Below are 22226 nucleotides of genomic sequence, written 5' to 3'. Positions count from 1 at the left end.
GCCAGGGCTACATAGTGAGACTGTCTCAAAAGGCCAGAGATAAACAAACAAATAAAAGCGAGCAACAATGTCAGGGAAATGACGGGAACTTTCTTAAGATTCCTCAGCTGTTGGGTCAAGAAGCCATAGGAGGATGCAATGCCTCTGCTGTAAGCTGCCCATCTCAGGATGGCTGTTGTTACAGGTTAACGGGGTTGACCTGAGGAGCTGCAGCCATGAAGAAGCCATCACAGCCCTGAGGCAGACCCCCCAGAAGGTGAGCCTGGTGGTGTACAGAGACGAGGCGCAGTACAGAGATGAGGAGAACTTGGAGGTGTTCCTTGTGGATCTGCAGAAGAAGACTGGCCGAGGACTGGGCCTGAGCATTGTTGGGAAACGGTAAGGATGAGTTAGTTGTTCAAGGCAAGGTCAGCCTTCCTCTTCAGCACACAGGGACCAATACTTGTAAACACTGAAAAAGAAAGCCTCCTGTAGACTAGTGATGGGGTTTCTAAGACATGTCATGTTGAGATACATCTGGACCCAGAGAGCACACCTGATTCCAGCAGGGCTGCTGAGTCTGCACTCAGCTCTTCAATGAGGATTAGAGTGGCTGCCTAGGGCAGTATTTGTGGGTGCAGAGCAACTGCAGAGACAAAATGAGCTGCTTTCTGTTTACCTGAGGGCATCCTAGTCAGAGAACGGTGGGTCTGTTTTATTTGGTTTGTTGAGATAGGGGCTCACTGTGTAGCTTAGGCTATCCTCAAACTCACAGCCACCCTGCCTCAGCTGGATTGCACCACCACACACAGTGTTCGCCTTTACTATTTCGTGATAGATGACGTGACTCTCATTCACCATCTGCAGCGCAGAAAGAACACTTATATCCTTTGCATGAAACTTTTTATTGTAAAGGATCAGGTGCATCTCTTAAGGTTTACAGACCTTTTGACAAGTAATTCCATAATTCCTTAAAGATTTGCTTGCAAATATTTGTTGCACATATTTTGTAGTAACTAAGGAATAGAAGAGAAAACAAAAGAAGCAAACAAACAAACAAAAAACAAAAACAAATCCTCACCACAGGTCTTCAATTGTCAGAACACAGTCCTAGAATGGAGTCGTATGAGAATTCTGAGTACTTGTGAGAAAATTCCAAGAAAACAAGAGACTTAGGACCTCAGTTTCTTCAAAACACAGAACTGTTCTTGGAATGTGTTTTTGTGCTTCTCCCGGGTGTAGTGGACGGAATGAGCCTCCTTCAGCTGTTGTTATTTATAGACCTCTATGAAAGAAAATCTTTTGCCACGTGTTGCTTGTCCTTGTGATTGAACACCTGACTCATGTGATTCTTATTAACCCTTGGCATAAATTTCCTGATGCTCTGAATAAAGTTGGCTATTGCTTGAAACTTGAGTCTACCTCACTGTTAGGTCCTGCTCTCCCAGGTTCACACCATCAACTAGAGCGGTAAACATTCAATAAGTAAAATTATGGAACATCCACAGAATAGTACACAGCCATAAAAATGGGGGATGCTCTGGTGTTAATGAAGAGCAGTAGAGGTAGGGAGGAAGCCCACTTCCAGACAACACAGGTAGGATATGTGTGATCTGTCTTCAGCCTTCAGCATACCTCCCACAAAAATCAATTGCCATGGTGTAAAGATTAAATAAGACGAAAGTAAGGTAGTTCACAGTGTAATTACAGCTCTGGAAGCTGAATCACCACAGCTTTGATGATAGCGTGGACAGCCTGGGCTACAGAGTTAGTCCAGAGAGAGAGAAAGAGAAAGAGAGAGAGAGAGAGAGAGAGAGAGAGAGAGAGAGAGAGAGAGAGAGTATGGGTGCTGGAAACAAAACTCTGGTCCTCTGTAAGAACAATAAATACTCATAAGTGCTAAGCCATCTCTCTAGCTCCAAGATACACACTTTTGACCTCTTCAATTTTGGAACAAATTTATTCAGCAAATAAAAGGAGTAAAGACTGAAAATAAAAGGCTGGAGGAGTGTGGCTCAGTTGGTAGACTGCTTGCCTGGCATGCATGAAACTCTGGATTAGATTCTCAGCACTGTCTCAAAGTCTAGGTGTTATAGGCCTATGATCCCAGCACTAAGTAGGTGGAGGCAGGAGGATCAGAAGTACAAAGGCTGGCCTGCCCTACAGGAGACTAGGGGGTGGGGAGTGGGGGGTTGCATAATCAAGGGAATACAAGAGGAAAAGGAGATTACAGATAGAACTGTTAGGAACTTGCAAGAAAGATAAGTGAGGCAAGGCACATGCCACCAAATTGATGACTTGCCTTAGAACCCTGGGACCCACAAGGTGAAAGGGGAGTAACAACCCCCACATGCTGTCCTCTGACCTCCATGCATATGCTGGCATACACATATCTACCTACATAAACACATGAGTAATCAAAAAATACTTTTTTAAAAAAGGAAGTTACTAGCAATGGGCTCTTCTCTAAGAGAATAGCATGCTCATTTCATTTCTGTATGGGGTGCTTGGATCATGCTTACACCAGAAAGCAGTCAGCTATGGAATTGTGCTCTAGGCCACAAACTCTGCCTCTTGAAAAAGTAAATTTCCATTTTTTTTTTTTTTACTAAAATCATCACCTCCAGAGTGCTGGGATCACAGGCTTACACCACCAATAAAAACAAAAGCACAGACAGGCATAATCTAATTGTGAAGTTTATTATTTAGAAAGTTAGTGGATGGCATTGGACTTAATGGATTGGTTTTAGAACTTCTGGGTTTTAGATCTTAACGTAAGTCTTTGTAAAGTAAGGTCCATTTTAATGATAACTAACTGACTGTCCCACACTGCTTGCTGATGTTAACAGGAGTGGAAGCGGAGTGTTTATTTCTGACATTGTGAAAGGCGGAGCTGCAGACCTTGATGGCAGATTGATTCAAGGAGACCAGATCTTGTCTGTGAATGGAGAGGACATGAGACATGCCTCACAGGAGACAGTGGCCACCATCCTCAAGGTGAGTCCCTGGGCAGCTTTCCTCCTAGCTGCAGTGACAAGTGCTCATGGAGCTGGCCCAGTCTTCCTGGCCTTGGTGGGATATTTTCGCTCCATTCTTACTAGCAATATAATACCTGATGACCAAGAACAGCTCTACAGGGAAGCTGTGGTGTTGACTAAGCAGACTGAGGGACCTGCCTGGAGCTTTGAGTCAGTTTCTCGTGCTAGTGACTGTTCCAGCTATCACACTTCTCATCCAGCTCATTGGACGGAACATGCTCTCCTAGAGTATGGAGGCCACCCCTCCCCTCTAAACAAACCCAACTTGGATCACTAAAAGGAAATGCTAGGGCTCATCTAGTCTGGTTTCTCAATTTCCCAAATGAAGACAGAGTCCCAAAGGTCTGCTTGGGTAGGTTGCTCCCACTTGGGCAATGGTGAGCTTGTGGAAGCCTGCAGCTCAGACTTTGCAGCTGAGGGGCTCTGCTTCATGAACCTCCTTCCCCTTTGGTTGCAACTCGTGGATCTCAAAAGCAACTGTGGCAGCTTGTACAGTCAGATGGGGTTTGCTTTAATAATCGGGGTTCCTGGTGCAGCCGGCTCTCGGTTACTCTGCAAAGGAGGGCCTGGATTTGTGAGCTATCTGCTGCTGGATTTCCCACACTGCTCTCTCCCACCTCTCGACTGTCTTGTTTTTTTTGAACACTTTTATCAGAAGGGAGATGGAAGGGAAGAAAGGCTGTTGATACCAAACCCATTTAATGCATCTGAAGGGCTCACGGATGAAGTGGTGACTTACTGTTTTGTTTGGGTTTTGGATGACTGGTTCCCTTTTTGCCTGTTGACCTAGTTACCCTCTAGGAAGCTGTAGGAGACTGAAGGCCCCGCTCTGCTGTTTTAGATTATGAATGCTAATGTTTTTGACTTCTGTCTTTTCTTGTCTTCCCAAGTGCGTCCAGGGCCTTGTGCAGCTGGAGATTGGGAGACTCCGAGCGGGTTCCTGGGCCTCCTCTCGGAAGACCTCTCAAAACAGCCAGGTTATTGATGTTTTCCCAGACTCCTCACTCTCAGGCACCCCCTGGGGGAAAATTCCTCATTTCATAAGCGATTGTTTAGAAATGATGTCTAATGTACCACATAGTCACAGCACCAGCTTCGGTGTGTTTTCATGAGTTTGAAATAAAAATGAAAGGTGGGGTAGAAATTCATCAAGCCCCACATTTTTCCTTCCCTTTATTGCCTATAGGGTTCTCTTAGAACCATTTTTCTCTCCCACTGTTCTGTATTGCCTGTGCACACACGTACACAGCTGTGTTTATTTTAAAAAGGAAAAAAAAAGGAAGTAACATCTGGTGGCAATTTGACCCTCATTAGCACAACATTGTTCTGTTCATCCAATTAAACATTGCTATAAAGTTAACTTGTGAATAGCCACTCACACATGCTGAAGGCAATTAATGATGTATTCCTAGGAGAGCAAAGTATGGGGGTCTCTCTTATGGCGGGGAGGTATTAGTGGGTGACATTTTGTGAGTTAGCAAATATATTTATTTGCAAGACTGATGTCAGTACCACCTTTTTAATGAAGTATTTTCACGGTAATTTTGTGTGTGTGTTATAATGGCTGACACACTCAGTCTACCTCTCTTAGTCCCACTTGGCACATGATTCAGCTGTAGAAACTTACATGTAACCCCCTGGTCTCTTTGGGGGTTGTGGACAGCCCCCTCTTTTAAGGCTAAAGCGTGACTTTTAGTCCTTTTCTGGTTGTCTTGTAGTTTTAGCCTCCCCACAGCCTAAGGTGCTCTGGATTTGTGGTCCACATAGCTGCTTCTGCAAAGCTGTCAGCTGCTGCTTTGCCTCATTGGTGTCAGAAAATGGGCCAAAAAAAAAAGATATTATTGAGGGCCAGCGAGTGTATGGGTAAATGCACTTGCCACCAAACCTGATGATCTGAGTTTAATTCCTGGAACTCTTTTTGTAGAAGGAGAGAACTGATTCCCAAAAGTTGTCCTCTGACCTCCCTGCTCATTCTCTGGCATGTGTTCGTACACACACACACACACACACACACACACACACACACACACACACACACGCACGCACGCACGCACGTGCAGACAGGCACACACAAGTTTAATAAAAGAATTTTAAATATATGTCATTGATCAGACAGGATCACAGACTAGCTGCTTTGACTTCAAGGACCTTCAAAACAGGCCTAGTGAGATGGTTCAAGGGTTAAGGTTACTGACTGCTTTTCCAGAGGACCCAGGTTCAATTCCCAGCACCTATATGGTGGCTCACAACTGTCTTTCACTCCAGTTCTAGGGGACCTGACACCTATACTCACACAGACATAAGCACACACATGTAAATAAAATTAAAAAAAAACAACCTTCAAAGCAATCAAACCTAATCCAGACTGTTAAATTTGGATTCACTCCTCCCACCTCCAGCTTTTGTAATTAGCAGCAAACATAGATGAGTACAGTGCTGCTTATTCCACCAGTGAATAATCACGGATTCGGTAGACTTAGGTTGACAGTGGGAGCTGCAGATGCAAGACCACAATCTCAGGCATGCTTCTTTGGTGGAAGACTCATCCATGTCGGATGGTTCCAGTAAGCCTCATTGTACACAGGAGGCTAGAGTACACAGTGAGCCATGCTGGACAGGAAACTGTTTTTCTCACTGGACTAGCAGTTGAGGTTGTGGATAGACTGGATTTCTGACCCCTCTGGAGGAATGTATATAAGTATCATCATGATTCATAAAGTTCACAGTTTAATCCAGGGCTTCCTGCATCCTAGGCAAGTGCTCTACAGACTGAGCCACATTCCCAGCTCTATATCTATTTTTAATACATCTTACTTAATTGTAAGTTTGTACAGTTTTGTGTTTGATAGTGGTTAAGTATAACTTCTGGTTCATAAATTTCTATCCCAAGCACCATATAAACTGGACATGGTGGCACACACCTGCCATCCTAATACTCAGGGAGGTAGAATCAGGGTCCCAAGCTCAAGGCCATGCTCAACTAGATCACAAATAAGGTAAGATAAGCTTAGGATACCTGAAACCCCTGTGTCACACCAAAGAAAAGTGTGCCTGTCCTAAAGTATACAGATGCCTACAGCCTATATGGAAATGAACTTTAAAAGATGAGTTAATTGATGAATAGAAAGGATGTGATAAGGGGCTGGAGAGATGACTCAGGCGTTTAGAACTCTTGCTATTCTTGCAGAGGACCTGGGTTTAATTCCCTGCACCCGAATCATGGCTCATGACCATCTCTATCTAACGCCAGTTCTGGGGGATCCGATGCCCTCATCTGGAACTCCAGTTCTGGGGGATTCAGTGCCCTCTTCTGGCTGCCTCAGGCTAGTGCATATGGTGTACATACATACATGCAAGCAAAACACTTGTATAAAATAAAAAGAAATTATAGACATTGTATTTTTCATTTTACCTTTGTGTTTATGAGGGAGACCCCCAATTGTGTACCCAGGGTCAGGACCCTCAGGCTCCACCTTTGTAGTGCTGGGATTGTACATGTATGTGTGTGTGTCATGAAAATGTGGCAGATTTTCAATTATGGAATCTAGTTGTATCTATAACTCTTATAACATTTCTGCTTATTTTAGATCTTCCTTAAGAAATAGTGTTTTAAAGATTCTTCCATAATTAACTAAATGATCACTATGGTGTGTAGCTGTAGCACCTGCCTGCCATGCATAAAGCCAAGTTTGATCCTTAACAACAACCAAAAATAAGGAACTGAAGCCAGGCATGATGGCACACACTTGTACTCTCAGCACTCAGAAAGACCTAAGTTCAAGGCCGGCCTATATTACACAGCAAGACCCTGTCTCATAAACAAAACACATTATAATTTACCAAATGGTTGTAGTAATGTTAGTCTTAGCTTAAATTTTCAGTGCAGTTAGGCATAGGCTCGATAACTGGTTAATTAGAGAGGTCATACTGTTTGCTTCCTCAAAGTACAGGGCCAGTCACTGAAGACTGTAACACTGTGGCCACCTAGGAAAATGTCTGCTTTCATGAGTTATCTGTTCTTCCTGTGACTGTCAACAGCTGCAGTGGGGAACACAAAGGAGCAAATGTGTAACGGGCTGAGTGGTGAGGGGTGAGTGCGGTGACTAGTTTTCTTTCGTGACTTCTCCAGAATGTTCTGTAGATGACTGCTGACCTCAGACACTGTAGACTCTGATTGAAGATGTATGTCTAGGGCCGTGCTAGTCCTGCACGCCAGTGACCACAGTGTCTCTTTTTCAGGGGGATCAGCACAGTGCACACAGCAGCTGCCGGCCTTCCTTTGCCCCTGTCATCACTGGCCTACAAAACCTGGTTGGCACAAAAAGAGCTTCTGATCCTCCCCAGAAATGTAAGTTCAAGGCCAGCCCAAGCTACTTAGTATGGCCTATTTCAGAAGGAAAGGTTGGGGTAACAAAAAAGCAAAAATGTAGAGTGCATCAGAAATGCAACTCTTAGAGAAAAAACATGAGAGCATTGCAGGTGGCTGGAGAGGATGAGAAGTGCTTATGTCCTGGAAGACAGAGTGGAGATAGGGGGTTTTAAGTCCCTCTTGGGTACTGGTTATCTTTGAGTAGGGCAGAAAAATATACCATGAAACACAAATGTGTTATTCCCCAGCTTTGAGTCACCATGTTGTAGGTCATTGCTGCTGCAGGACATCTGCATTGGTCAGACCAAATGATTATGACCACATCTGTCCATACTGGGACACTGCCCCTGAAGACTTAGTTGAGTCCTGATGCTGAGGAAGGGTTTGCCTTGATTGCTTTAGTCTCCTATCTTGGAAACCTAGAAGAATGCTCCTGTCTTTATGGGAGTGTTACATCTTAAGCATAGTACCTCTGGTTCAAAAGCATTAATGATGGTCTTGCTTCTTTCCTAGGCACAGAGGTGGGACCTAGGACTGTTGAGATAATCAGAGTAAGTCGGTTACTATTTTTATCCTAGTTTGTACCTTATCTTTATGAATGCGATTTATCGGATTGTTGTTCTTCCAAGTTAGTAAAGTAAGTATGTAACTGAAATACTTTTAAAAAATAAATTGAAACATGTAAATTACCATTGTGAATATTTTAGTATATCCTTTTCATAATAGTGTGTGTTTAAATTTCACACAACAAAAAGTATGTTGGACATTGTCTTGTAGCTCATCTTTTTTTATTATTTTTTTTTTATTTTATTCGTTCAAATTAGGAACAAGCTTGCTTCAGATGTCAATCCTTTCTCCCTCTCCCTCGCCTCCCCCCCCCAACATCCCACCTGCTCCTTTCCATCCCCCCTCCACTCCCCAGGCAGGGTAAGGCCCTCAAAAGGGGCTCCCCAAAGTCTACCACATCATCCTGGGCCAGGCCTACGCCCTTCCCCATGTGTCCAGGTCAAGAGAACATCCCTTTATATGGGATGGGCTCTCAAAATCCCTTCTTTTTTTTTAAGATCTTACATATTTAATACAGTGCGTTACCCCTGTACAAATGGAAAAAAATTAAGTTCAACATTTCTAGAACAATATGGCTGTTAATTTTTGTACAATGCCAACTGAACGTGGTAAACTGGGATACTTTTTTCCAAAGTTGACAGCACAGCTAAAGTTTCCAAAAATTCAAATTATATATGTATATATATATATATATATATATAAATATATCAATAATGGCAGTATGTTATGCATCAATAGCAGCAACAGCTTTTCCAGGTTCTGCAGTCATTTAAACAAAATTGTAGAGACATCCAGCACTCTCCTTTAACAGTTCTGTTACCCTTGTGGTACCTGGCACCATTTTTTTTTTTAAATTAGCTTCTCAATCATCATCTGGAAGGAAACCATTCTGAGCAACATCATTAAAAACAGCTCTGATAAAGCCCAGTCACTAATATGTATCATAAAGCAGGTCCACATATGAGTAAGTACATATCATGTTTGTCTTTTTGGTAGCTCATCTTCTTTACCTTGTTATGTAAACTTAGAGCCATGTCAGTACTCATGACAGCACAGAACACAATTGTTACTGGCGATGTAGTATTCACTCTACTGTCTAGGTGTGCCTAGAACTTTCTTAATCAGCTTCTTCACGTTAAACAATTAACATGTTTCTTTTTATTTTTTTTAGATTTATTTTTATCTTACCTGTATGAGCGTTTTGCCCACATGTAGTCTGTACACTATGTGCATGCCTGGTACCTACAGAAGCCATAAACAGGCAATGGATTCCTTGGAAATGGAGTTCAGGTGGTTGTGAGCCAACATATGGATGCTGGAAATCAAACTCACATCCTCTGAAAAAGCAACAAATGCTTTAACTATTCAACATCTCTCTAGACCTCGTTTAATATTTACCTTATAACAACCATTGTTATATTTATATTTTTGCCTATGTCGTGAATAACCACCTCAGGATTAATTCCTAGAAAGGAAGCTATCAGGTCCAAACCCACTCTTGAAGCTAGGATTCGGCTTGATTGCAGAGCACTTGGCCAGCGTATGCAAGACCGTGCTTTCCATCTTCAGCCTGCCGGGTACTTCTTACTAAAGGCCATTATATGTTGTTGAATTACCCCTTTTCGAAGATTGTGTGAGGTTTATTCCAGTTCATACATTTTTAGATGCTGATTTTCAGCTCTCATGTGATATCTGGAATATTAGAAAGTAGACTGTAAACTCAAGATTCAAGAGCAGTAATAGGACTACAGCATTGTTGTAATCAGCGTAACCAATGCAGTGAGGTGATTCCTGCACAGCTCCGCTCTCTGGATTCAGTCATAGTTCTTTGACTGTTTATTTGGTAGAGCTGCCTAACAAAATATTATAGGCAGGGTGTCTTCAACAGCAGATGTTGGTTTCCCACAGTTTTAGAGGCTAAAAGTTCAACAGTAGGGTATAGGGTTAACTTTCTGAGCTCTCCTTGGCTTGCAGATGGCTGCCTTCCTGTGGTGGCCTCGTACGACCTGTACTTGTTTCATCATTCTGGAGTCTCTCCTGTTACATAGCCTGTCTCTTGAAGATTCCTGGTTGGACTGATTTAAAGCTCATCCTAGCAGCCTCATTCTGAACACTATCTCAAGGTGGAGCCATGTTCTAAGGAAGTAGAACTTGCGGCTTCCATATTAAACTATGATTGGACACAATCGTGTATAACAAACATCAACTCAGTGATCTGCCATTGAGTCCACCGCAATTTTGTCATCTATAACATGGGCTTGTAAAACTAACTCATATCATAGACCAATAATTTGCATGGATTAAATGATGAGCCTGATGCCTTCATGCCTGTATCTCTACATTTTGGAGGCTATGACAAGAGGATTGCCATGAGTTCAAGACCAACCTGGGCTACATAGTCAGTGCCAAGCCAGCCTGGCCTACAGAGACCCTATTTCAGAAAACCTAAATAAATAAATGAGATAAGATATATAGAGCATGTAATTCTGAGTCCCTCCCAAAGGCCAGAAAATGGCATCTGTCCTTCCTGGCTGCAATTTAGCCAAGCTTACTTGTCCTGTATCTCTCCATTGGAGTGCCAGTTCAGATTGTCTGTGATAAAGAAGTTAAATGCACCAATAGTATACACAGTTGCAGATAAAACATAGATGGAGCTAAGGCCATAGCATTCTGAGATTTTCAAAATATTTTATATATCTTTAGCCATTTCATTCCTTTCTTTTTACAGGCTTCTATAATAGGCCTTCTCATACCCACCCTATTCTCACATGAAGTGGTACAGACTTCATAATAAAACATCTCTTGGGAACTGGAGAGACGGTTTAGCAGTTGAGAGCACTTGTGGCTATTCCAGAACCAATGCTGGGTTCAAGTCCCCCAGCATTGGTTCACAACAGTCTAGAACTCCAGCTACAGGTGGTTTAACTGAGAACGGCTCCCATAAGCTCAGATATGTGAATGTTTAGTACCCATTTAGTAGATTATCAGGACCAATTAGGAGGTGTGGCCCTGTTGAAGAAGATGTTGTCACTAGGGTGGGCTTTGAGGTTTGAAAACCCCACACCAGGCCCAGTCCTGCTTCTGTCTGCTTTGTGCCTTTGGATAAGATATAGGCTCTCAGCTACTGCTCTAGAGTCCTGCTGCCATGCTCCTCACCATGATAGTCCTGAACTGACCCTCTGAGGCTATCAGCAAGCCCTCAATGAAATTCTTTCTTTTACGTTACCTTGGTCATGATATCTCGTCATTGCAATCCAAAAGGAACCAAGAACAGGATCCAACACCCTCTTCTGGCTTCTTTGGGCTTGCACAGCTGTGGTCACAAATGTACGTGCAGGCAAAACACCCATACACATAAAGTAAAAATAAATTAACACCTCTTGGAATTTTGCACAGACGGGGTTGCCTATCGATTGATGTGTTTAGAAGGTATCAATTGGACACAAATTCCATGAAAGTGGGATAGGAGCCCCAGGAAGTGAAGCATTGCAATTATTCTAGATTATAGAGTTATGGCATGGCAGCACTAATGATAATAGAATAATTAATCCTTATATCACCATCTTTATATAATCTCTACATATCTATTCTTCTGTTGAGGGACATCTGTGTTGTTTCCAATTCCTGGCTATTTTGAAGACAGCCGCAATGAACATGGTTGAGACAGAGTCTCTTTGGTAGGATGAAGGATTCTTTGCATACATACTCAGGAGTGGTGCATCTGGATAATGAGGGCCATCAGATGTGGGGCGTGTGTATTCGCATGTATATGCATACCACAGCTCACCTGTGGAAGTCACAGGAAAACTCAAGGGAATCAGTTCTTACCATCCACCTGATTGGGAAAGGGTTTCTCTAGTCTCTGCAGCTGTGCTACAGACTCCGTCTCACTGGCCTATGAGTTTCCAGGCCATCCTCCTGTCTCTGTGTCCTACCTCACTGGAGGAATGCTGGGATAGCATGAGTTTCAAGGATTTTTATCTTCCCAACTATCTCCATGGCCCTAAGGTAGAGTGTTTTGCCTTGTTGATGACATTTTATTTGATTTGGGCTCTAGAGATTAAAACCGGAGCTTCATGCTGACTAAGGCATGTTCTGCCATGAGCTCCTCCCTGCAAGTCTGTTCTTAAGTTCTCTTCATTTGGGCCTTTTGGAGGTGCTTTTCTGTTTTCCAACTTTGTTAAGGTATAATTGATGATCACTAAGCTATGGAGGATGTTGTTTCTTTTGTTTCTGTTTTACTTTTTGAGACAAGAGTCTCACTGGGTAGCTCTGACTAGCCTGGGATTTGCTATGTAGACCAGGCTAGCCTAGAACTCACAGAAATCCATTTGCCTCTGCCGCCAGAGTTCTGGAATCATGTCTGTCTTTGGCTATGAATTATATTGTTTGTTTGATTGGTTTGGGTTTTTGTTTGGTTGGTTGGTTGATTTTTGAGACAGGGATTCTCTGTGTATCTCTGGCTGTCCTGGAACTCACTCTGTAGACCAGGCTGGCGTCAAACTCAGAGATTCGCCTGCCTCTACCTTTTGGAATTAAGGGCATGCACTACCACCACCCGGGGGCTATGAATATTTTTAAATGAGAAGTTTCAACTACAGAAACTGTGTGACCATGTAGGTCCTTTTCCTCATGGAGTAGCACTTATGTCCCCTGCCTCTGTTTTTTTCCCATGCTGAGATCCAGCCAGGGGCCTGGTATAGGCCATTCGTATCTATATAAAACAGCATTACAGTGTTTTCCTTTCAACTGTCCTGCATGTTCTGAAGAACATTAGAGGAGAAAATGGTCACATTTTTCTCTACATGTTAACAAGCCTTAGATTTTATCCTGGACCTCATGACTGTTAAGTTGTGTCCACCCTGAAGAATAATGGTGTTTATGCTTTAGCAGGCCATCAACCCAGTTAGACTGAAAGTGCAATTACTGTCTGCCTTTATAGTGATTCAAATCAAAGTTTTATAATCAAAAATTTTGGTATGCTTGTTGAGGTCTGTCTGCACTTAGTAGATTAGAACTGAGCCTGAGCATTCCATGCATTTGTGCCCAGAATTTGGGGTCTGTTTCTAATGCCTTCACTCTGAATAGCCTCTCTTATTATCCAGTGGCCAGATAGTCCTGTTTCTGGTTCTTCTGGCCAGAAGGATGGGGTTTACATCAGAATGTCAGCAGCTCAGCCACCGTTTCAGCTCCCAATTTGATTGGGAGTCTCCCTCAGAGCAAAAATAGAACAAAGGTGGAACACACATGTCCACCTACCTGTGCTCACATGCATGTATATTGATGCTCACACACACATACTCTCACAAGTGCATGAGCACAAGTGCACACCCTCATGGTGTGACTGGGGACAGGGTACCCCTGCTGCTGTCATTTACCAACCCAGTTTTAGTTTCTTCCTGTTACAGATGCTATGGGCTGTTGTTATCTGCATTTTGACAATACTTTTCCATTATAGTCAACAGGAGCCATAGATAGACTTGGTGAGAGTGTCAACCCACTGGAACTGCAACTTGTCGTTTGTTCTTTTAGTCATTTAAAAAATATTAATTGGCTGGGCGTTGGTGGTGCACGCCTTTAATCCCAGCACTCGGAAGGCAGAGGCAGGTGGATCTCTGTGAGTTTGAGGCCAGCCTGATCTCCAGATCGAGTGCCAGGATAGGCTCCAAAGCTACACAGAGAAACCCTGTCTCGAAAAACCAAATATATATATATATATATATATATATATATATATATATATATATTGTTCTATGTATGATGGGGGAAGGGGGTGAGAGCCAAATCTCTCTACACAAGGGTCCATCTTTGCAAAGATTTTTGCTACTATTTTACTTCCCTCTCCAAACTGTTGTCACAACAGTGGGCACCCTCTAAGATCCTTTGTTTAATGCAGCCATGCAGCTCTTTTGAAGCCAAGTGTGTTTGTTCACACCCAGAACATGATATGCATGGCAGTTTAATCATAAACACCATATGAGAACACACTTGCCAAGGCTGCGTCAAATTGGCCGCTCCACTAAGCAGTACTGAAGGCTTTTGTTTTTTAATTTACTACTGCTATTGGCTTTTATTGAACCTCTTCTGTAGGCCAGGACAGCACTACGTTATCTTATTTACAATCAAATTATCCTGGAGTACTATGCAGTCTCTTTCCCATCTTGTACATAAATTGAAGGCTCCCAGAGATGGACTTCTCTGATGCCCCACCAGCTGCCTGACTGCACAAGGTGACACAGGCCTTCTTGATGCCCTGCACTCAGCTCCCATGTTATGTTGGCCTCTTACATCATGGAGAGTTTTTGTTCAGTGCAATCTGAGGACAGTCTATGCCTGTTACTAAAGATGCGGGCCTTCTGTTCTCTCTCTTTTTAGGAGCTCAGTGATGCCCTTGGAATCAGTATCGCTGGAGGAAAAGGAAGTCCTTTAGGAGATATCCCGATATTTATTGCCATGATTCAGGCCAGCGGAGTGGCTGCACGTACCCAGAAGCTGAAGGTAAATATGAGGGAGGGGATAGGCACAAGGCTGACAGCATGTGTTAGGTGGGGGAAGAAGTTGTAGCCACAGGGACCTTGTTTAAAGCTGGAATTGCAAAAGCCATCAGCAACCCATGCTGAGGGCAGAATACATTAGCAAGGCTGCAGACCTGAAACTCATTAAGTCCCTGGACATATAAACATGTTGTTTTTATCAGTGCTTCACAGTAAAAGGAGGAGTCACAGCTTCTTCCAAACCTCTACAACCCTTTTAGCATCTCATTTATCCAAAATTGGTTTTTAACTCAGATTTGATCCTGGAATCTTCCACCCACCAAAAGTATCAACACTTTAATGATTTTTTTTCCTATTGTCCCTTAATTTTAACTGAGGTATAAAAATTAAACAGAAAATACTTGGCATCCTCATCAGAGCTTCATTGAACAGCTAATTTGTGCACCCCACTCTTACTGGCAAGTGGATATATAAAACACCACAATTACAGAAATACAAAAGTGACCTGCAGCGCCTTTTAGTAATCAAATCTGACCCCCTTCTTGTTTCTCTGATTGGGCTGCATTTGGGGAAAGCCATAAAAATTCCCCACACTTGACAAGAGCCAGCCCTTAACAACAAGGCAGATGGGAATACAACTCATGAAGAGTTTCAGGCATTCTTCTCAAATCTAATTTTTTCCTAATGATAGTGATTTTCTCCCACTTTTGTCCTTTCCAGGTTGGAGATCGGATTGTGAGCATTAATGGGCAACCTCTGGATGGACTGTCTCACACAGATGCTGTTAATCTACTGAAGAATGCCTTCGGGCGCATTATCCTGCAGGTATGGCGATCAATGGAGAACCAGCTGGGAGAGGCAGATAAGTGGCAGCAGAAAAGACAAGCAAAGCGTCACGGGCAGTAGGCATCACCACCCAGCAGGGTGCTTGCTGGTGTGAATTATGAAGGTTGAAAGCGAGAAATTATTATTTTTATTCAGAAATTCTTTAATGCCACCCATACAGGCATGAGCAGGATTATATGAAAGTATAACAAGGGGAGAAAAATTACTCTCAGCTTCATGTGATAAATCAACAAGGCTTTTAGCTTCCAGCATTCTTTTGTAAATTGAAGTTTGCAAGGAATAGGAAATGATTTCCTTTCTTACATCCAAAGCCTGTTACTGGGCAGCCAAGCACTGTTTCCTATCCCTTTAACGGCAGAGAAAAATACAACGCTCTTTCTCCTACACCATGAATGGTTGCCAGCACCCTGCAACTGTTACTAGATAGTAGTCATCAATTAAGGCAGACAATTATTGATCATCTTTGGCCCCATGAGTATTGTCCGGAGGCACAGGAAATACAGGAGGAAGGAAAAGCAGAATGTGCTGTTAATTTCCCTCCCTCCAGTTCAGCCCTTCGTGTGTCTCTAAAATGGATGCCATGCAGAGTCTGGAGAGGCACATACTGGCAGTGACTTTCATTAATGAGTGGCCCTAAAATGAAAGATTATAATCACCATAGAGGTAGTATAAGATGATTTATAGGTAAGAAGAATAAAGCACACAGCCAGCACTCAGATAATCCTAGCCTTAGAATAAGAAGGTTGAATGGCAGAACCATAACACTGGAGAGAGGTGATTTGTGATTCTTAGCTCTGAGAGCTCAGTGGTCTAAATCCGAAGTGTCAAAGCATTTAGCAAGGTGAAGAGCTCTTAGTACACATGATGGGGGGCCTGAAACAGTCTGTGGTTTCAAACAAGAGGCCAAATAATATTTGGTCTGCTGAATGCCAACCAAAACAGTACATGGACAGCCTTGGCCTTGCTTCTCCTTGGCTGCACATTGTCCTCACGTAGGGTGGAAATTGCTGGTCATGGTTACGGGAGCTTTGCTTTTTGTCTGTCCATCCTTCCAGTTTTACTGAACCCTTGTCACTTGCTACAAGCACACCTTTTCCGACTCAGCTGCTAGTTACAGGAGTCATGAGAGAGCAGAGCCTCAGTGGGAATCTGAACAAGGGGGCTGTCTCTTAGTGTCTGGTATTACTGGTGTTCTTACTCAGTGACTAAATTCATTCAGCAGCTCCACCTTCCTCATAAGGAAGCGTGACACAAGCTGAATCTAAGATGTAGCTCATGATGGAACTCTGCACAGCATGCACGAAGCCCTGGGTTGAGTCCCTGCACCACTCCACACCCCTCCCACAAAAGACATAGGGTTCAAGGCTATCCTTTGCTGCATAATTAGTTCAAGGCTACCTTTGGTTACAGAGTGAGTTCAAGGCCAACCCTGAGCCCCTTGAGACACTGTTAAAAAAAAACCAAGCCAACAAAAACTTAGCTTTTAGAAGCTTAGTTTGGTGACCACATCTATAATCCCATTTCTCGGGACACGAGGGAACAGGATCAGTAATTCAAAGTCAGTCTTGGTTCTATAGAAAGTTAGAGGCAAATCTACACTGCTTGAAACTTTGTCTCACAAAAACAAAGTTCACAAAGTTCACTTCATTCTAGTTAAATTGTCCTGTCAGCATACTTTTTAAAAATATTTTTTATATAGGGCCTGGGGAGATGGCTCAGTATTTAAGAGCATTGGCAGGCCTTCCAAAAGACCTGGAAGGTTTGATTCCCTGCATCCACATGTTAGGTCACTGCCTCGGTGACTCCAGGTCCAGGGCCATCGGATGCCCTCTTCTGGCCTCCTTTGGCATTGCATGCACTTGTTATACAAACATACACACAGGCAAAATGCCCATACAAATGAAATGAGAAAAATAAAATCTTTTAAGATTGTATTTAAATATTTTTATAAAGTGGCAAATGTATTTCTAGTTGATTTCAGATAAAAGCTATAGAAGAGTGAGATGGTTGGTGGTGGTGCAAGTCTTTAATCCCAGTACTCGGAAGGCAGAGGCAGGTGGATCTCAGTGAATTTGAGGCCAGCCTGGTCTATAGAACTCATTTCAGGACAGCCAGAGGTACTACACAGAGAAAACCTGTCTTGGAAAAAAAAAAGAGTGATTGCTTCTGCCCACTCTGACAGAGAGCTGCTTTTGATTTTGGTTTTCAGACAGGTCTCTCTCAGTGTATCCCTGGCTATTCAGGGCTCCATGTGCCTCAGCCTCCACAGTGCTGGAATTACAGGAATGTGCCACTGTGCCACCATAGCTTACTCAGTGTTCAGATCCTGTTTGTGAAAGAGGTCTTTTTTTTTTTTTCCTGTTTCTGTGTCTTAAAAGTGACACTCTATTTCAAGGTGTTTTCTCTTCTCTTGCAAATAATGTTACTTACTATTTTCATTTTCTCATCTGCGCTTTGAACAGATCAGTGGACCCTCTGAAGAGTTCACAGTTGAGGTACACTAAATATGGAGCTTGCATGATGGTGGGTGTAATAGACACAAAGCTTAGCAATGTCCCCTCTCAAGTGGGGACCTTCCAGTCACATCAAAACAATATGCAACACAATTGTATGGTGGCTGACTCATCGTTGGCAATTATTTTTATTGCTATCAGATAGGTCATTGGCAGGGAAGTAGACATGGCCAGGTAATTGTGCCTGGTAATTTGGAAAAGAGAAGTTTGAATATGTGTGGTTTGTGTATGCAAGTGTGCAATCGAGTTCCATCTTCAGCAAGCCCAGCCTATCTCCACCTCTCCAACACAGGGATTATAGACACACACACACACACACACACACACACACACACACACACACACACACACACACAGAGAGAGAGAGAGGGGGGGGGGGACACTTACTGCTTTGTATGAAATTCCAGAGAATGAACTCAGGCCTTCATGCCTGAGAGCCAAGCCCTTTACCAATTGAGCCATCTCTGCAGCCCGTGGAAAAGACCTACAGTGAGTGTCTCCTGCAAAGCCATCAGCAAGTGCTGTTGGCCCAGGAAACATTACACCCTGGTTCAGCACACTTCAGAGGGGAAAATCAAGGGACAGCTAACACTTCTGGAAACTTGACATCTCTTAGTATAAGGAGTAAATGTCTCTGCCTCTGAAGGCTGTTTATAGACAACTCCAGAGTAAGCAACTGAGATTGACTTGGCTGTTTGAAGTGTTTCTAAATGTTGCTAGTTTTATTTGCTTCTTGTAATTTGAGAATTAGTCCCGCTCAGTTCTTTTGCAAATAGAATGACTATAAGTGTGTTTGTGTGTGTGTCTGTGTCTTTGTGTCAGTATGAGTAAATGCCACATATGTGCTAGTGCCATGGAGACCAGAAGTGGATATCAGATCCCTTGGAGCTGGAGTTACATGCAGTTGTGAGCCACCTATTGTAGGTTCTGGGTAATGAACCCAGGTCTCTGAAAGAGCAGCAAGCACTCTTAACCACTGAGCCGTCTTGTCAGTCCACTAGAAAAGAAAAATATTTTGTTTCTAATTTTCTGCCTTTCTTTGAGGACATAAGAGGGGGTGGGGAAGCATGTCGGGCATTTCTATTATGAACAGAACTCATGGAGACAGCTTTGGTTGATGGGTGGATTGAGGCAGCATCAACTAAACAGATAACCCAGCCTGGCCTCACTATGCATCTAAGGCTAGCCTTGAACTCCTGTTTTCAGTGTCTGGTCCTCTTCTGTTCAGGATAATGTGCCCTTGATGGCATTGTGCTTTCAGGCTCACTAGTAAGGGAAGGCCTAGCAGCCTCCTAGCCAAGGATGTGTTACTTACACAACATTCTCAGTGCTGGAAATGAAGGCAGACTGAAGCCACTTAAACTTTTGCCTGACACATTGCACTTACTAAATACTGGCTGGATAAATGAATCAAAACGGAAGAGATGGGTCACAGTTAGGAACAAGTTTGGAGAGCAAAAGAAAGTCTTTAACTCAAAGAAACAATAATTAAGAGATTATACAAAGTAGTTCATCAGGTCTCCCTTCAGGGGCATTCTCTAGGTCTTTCAGAACTGATGTAAAAGGCCCCAGTGGTAGAAAAGAGATTAAGATAACATAGAGTTGGAGATGTGGCTCAGTTGAAGATTACTTATCTGGGTTCAATCCATTGTACCACCTATGAGTGAGGGGAAGGGAAGGGGGGCCAAGGGATTAAGCCTAGAAGTCTAATGTCCAACAAATAGAAGTTATAAACAGAAGCACAGAGTTAAGAGAGAAGAAAACTTAAAGAAATTTAATTCAAAGACCCATTAATTGGTGTAAACATTAAATAATAAAAGACTAATATCCACCTAGGCTTTACATTTTTTCAAGAGAAAAGTACTTGCTAGCTATAAAAGGGCAGGCATTTGAATGGCACCGTCTTATTTGAAATCAGTCTTCTGAGAAAATTACTTTAAGGTGTACTCTAACAAATGAACAAAATAAGACAGAAGACACTGAAGTGCTGGACACATTACAATCTCTGGCAGTGGTACAGAGAGCAAATTGGCCAACCGAAACAGGAGAAGGAGCGCATTGAGAAAAACACCTCTGAACTAACGAGGAAAGAGAAAGAGATGGCTCAGTGTGTAAGCCTTGCAACCCGAGTTCCATCCCAGATTCCATAGTGGAAGAAGAGAAGAGACTCTGGAAAGTTGTCTTCTGGCATACACACAGTAAAATAATAATAATAAAAGTAAAAGGAGGAAAAAGAGGGACTGAGTATCAAATATATGTAATTCTCTGGAAGTCTGAAATGAATGAGAAAATGTAAAGCTATTCTAATAAAAAATATGTACTATGTACTCTGGAAAATAAATTCACACCATAATCAAGGAAACATTAAAGTATAGGAAGTAGTGGGCTCAGTAAGAATAGTATTTAAAGCCAGGCAAATCCCAGCGCTTGGGAGGCAGAGGCAGGTGGATCTCTGTGAGTTCAAGACCAGCATGGTCTACAGAGTGAGTTCCAGGACTGCCAGGACTGTACAGAGAAACCCTGTCTCAAAAAACCAAAAAGCAAAACAAAACAAAACAAAACAAAAAGAATAACAACATTTAAGTAATGACCAGGACTGTTTTGTCTTCATTTTGTTATTATTATTGTTCTAGGACAAGTTCTTATCATATAGCCCAGGCTACCCTCTACCCCTAATATAAACCAAGGAAATCTGGTTCTGGGGGTCCTGAAGAACCATGGTTGGCCACTTGCCTCACATGTTGAGAATGGAGACAAGTAATGGTGAATACTAGGGAGGAACTTGTTTTCAGTCTGGCCACACTGAGTGTCTTCAGGTTGCCCCCACCCCCAACACCCATGGAGGGTACAAGGCAAAAGTCAAGGGGAGTTGTGTAGCTCAGTCATGGGCGGGTTGTCTGGTTGATCATTGTCGCAGGACTGGCCATACAGTCTTATCTGGACAAGGAAGTCACCACTGCTGGGGGCAGTTTTGATCTGCTTCACAGGATGTTTGTCTATTAGACTTATGATCCTGGAATCCAAGGAGAGAATGCCACAGAGAAAGAAATCAGAAGAGCAAGATGGAGTTTGTTAGGGCAACTTGAGATTTAGAACAAAGACTAGAGACTTAGAGGTGCCGCTCTGGAACAGGAAGTTGTAAAAACTGGTGGTTGGTGATGTGTTGATTATGATGTCTCCTGCAAATCTTGAAAATACCTTTGCTTTTCTTATCTGGTGCCTTCAGCCTTGAAAGGGCAGGCTGCAAGGGGAACAGCCTTAAATGATTAACATGTCTACTGTACAGAGTTGAACAGGAATCTGACCCAAAGTTGAAGGTAGCAGAGGAGACAGTGGAAAATGAAGCTGAGATGACAGGCTTGCCACGGTTCCTCTTTGCTTCTACAGACACTCGTTAAGTCCCTGCTTTCCACAGGGGCAGCCTGAGCTTTCTATTACACTATTAAACAAATATAGCCAGAGATCCTGGCACAGATTATGGGAGGCATGTGGGTGGCCATGATACTTCAGTGGAAAGATCAGGTAAGTTAAAGCTTTTGTCATCAGCACAAGGATGTGATTAGATATTTTAAAAGCTTGTCAGCCAGGAGTGGTAGCATGTTTAGGAGGCTGAGGCAGGAAACGCATCACAAACCAGGGCTAAAAAGCCTGGACCAACAGAGTGAATTCAAGGCCCACCTAAGCTACATAGTGTATCTACCTTGTTTCAAAATGCCAATTGACTAATTTGATTAAGTCAGCAAATAGAAGTAAAGTCATGTTATTTAGGAATATGGAAGCAAATACTGAGAGAAATTGCTAAAGAGTTGAAAGTACTGTCAGAGTAGGCATGGAGGAGCAGGCTCCTTCATTAAGTGCTGGTGGGTGATTCTGACTTCATTACATTATTTATCTTGTAATGTCTACATGTGCATGTGTGGTGGTCAGAAGACAGCTTTTCTCTTTCCATCATGTAGGTCCTAGGGATCAAATTCAGGTTGTCAGACTTACTGGCAAGCACCTTTATCCACTGAGCCCAGTTTTGACTTGGCCTGGGACTTACAGAGATCCTTCTGCCTCCATCTCCTGAGTACTAAGGTTAAAAGCCTGTACCACCATGCCCCACCCAATTTTGGCTTTTAAAGTTAAGTAACATACATGGGGGAAAAATTAATTGATTGGGTTTTGTTTTTTGTTTGGTTTTGTTTTTGTGTAATTTTTTGAGATAAGATCTCACTATGTAGCCCTAGCTAGCCTCTGCCTCCCTCTACATCCTGGTGCTGGGATTAAAGGCATGAGCCACCATGCCTGGCCTTAAAGTTACTGAAAAATATTAGAACTACAGAGAATGTGTTAAAAACATAAAATCCCTGGCTTGGTAGAGTGCTCTTAGAATCCTAGAACTCAAGAGGCTAAAATAGGAGGATTTTGAGTTTGAAGG

General features: G+C 42.8%; 1 protein-coding gene across 1 annotated transcript in view; it reads left to right on the top strand.

The window, feature by feature from the left end:
* The window catches only part of Patj (PATJ crumbs cell polarity complex component), a 320448-nt gene that overhangs the window by 277093 nt on the left and 21129 nt on the right, over window positions 1-22226 (top strand). The window contains exons 37-43 of the mRNA XM_027400463.2: window positions 185-378; window positions 2829-2976; window positions 3908-3994; window positions 7257-7365; window positions 7900-7937; window positions 14329-14451; window positions 15168-15272. Coding sequence (XP_027256264.1) covers window positions 185-378; window positions 2829-2976; window positions 3908-3994; window positions 7257-7365; window positions 7900-7937; window positions 14329-14451; window positions 15168-15272 — 804 coding nt within the window. The remainder of the gene's footprint in view (window positions 1-184; window positions 379-2828; window positions 2977-3907; window positions 3995-7256; window positions 7366-7899; window positions 7938-14328; window positions 14452-15167; window positions 15273-22226) is intronic.

Source organism: Cricetulus griseus, chromosome 2 (genome assembly GCF_003668045.3).
Source record: "Cricetulus griseus strain 17A/GY chromosome 2, alternate assembly CriGri-PICRH-1.0, whole genome shotgun sequence".
Classification (NCBI taxonomy): Eukaryota; Metazoa; Chordata; class Mammalia; order Rodentia; family Cricetidae; genus Cricetulus; species Cricetulus griseus.
Note: the sequence above shows the minus strand (reverse complement) of the source record. Positions and strands in the feature narration are given on the sequence as shown.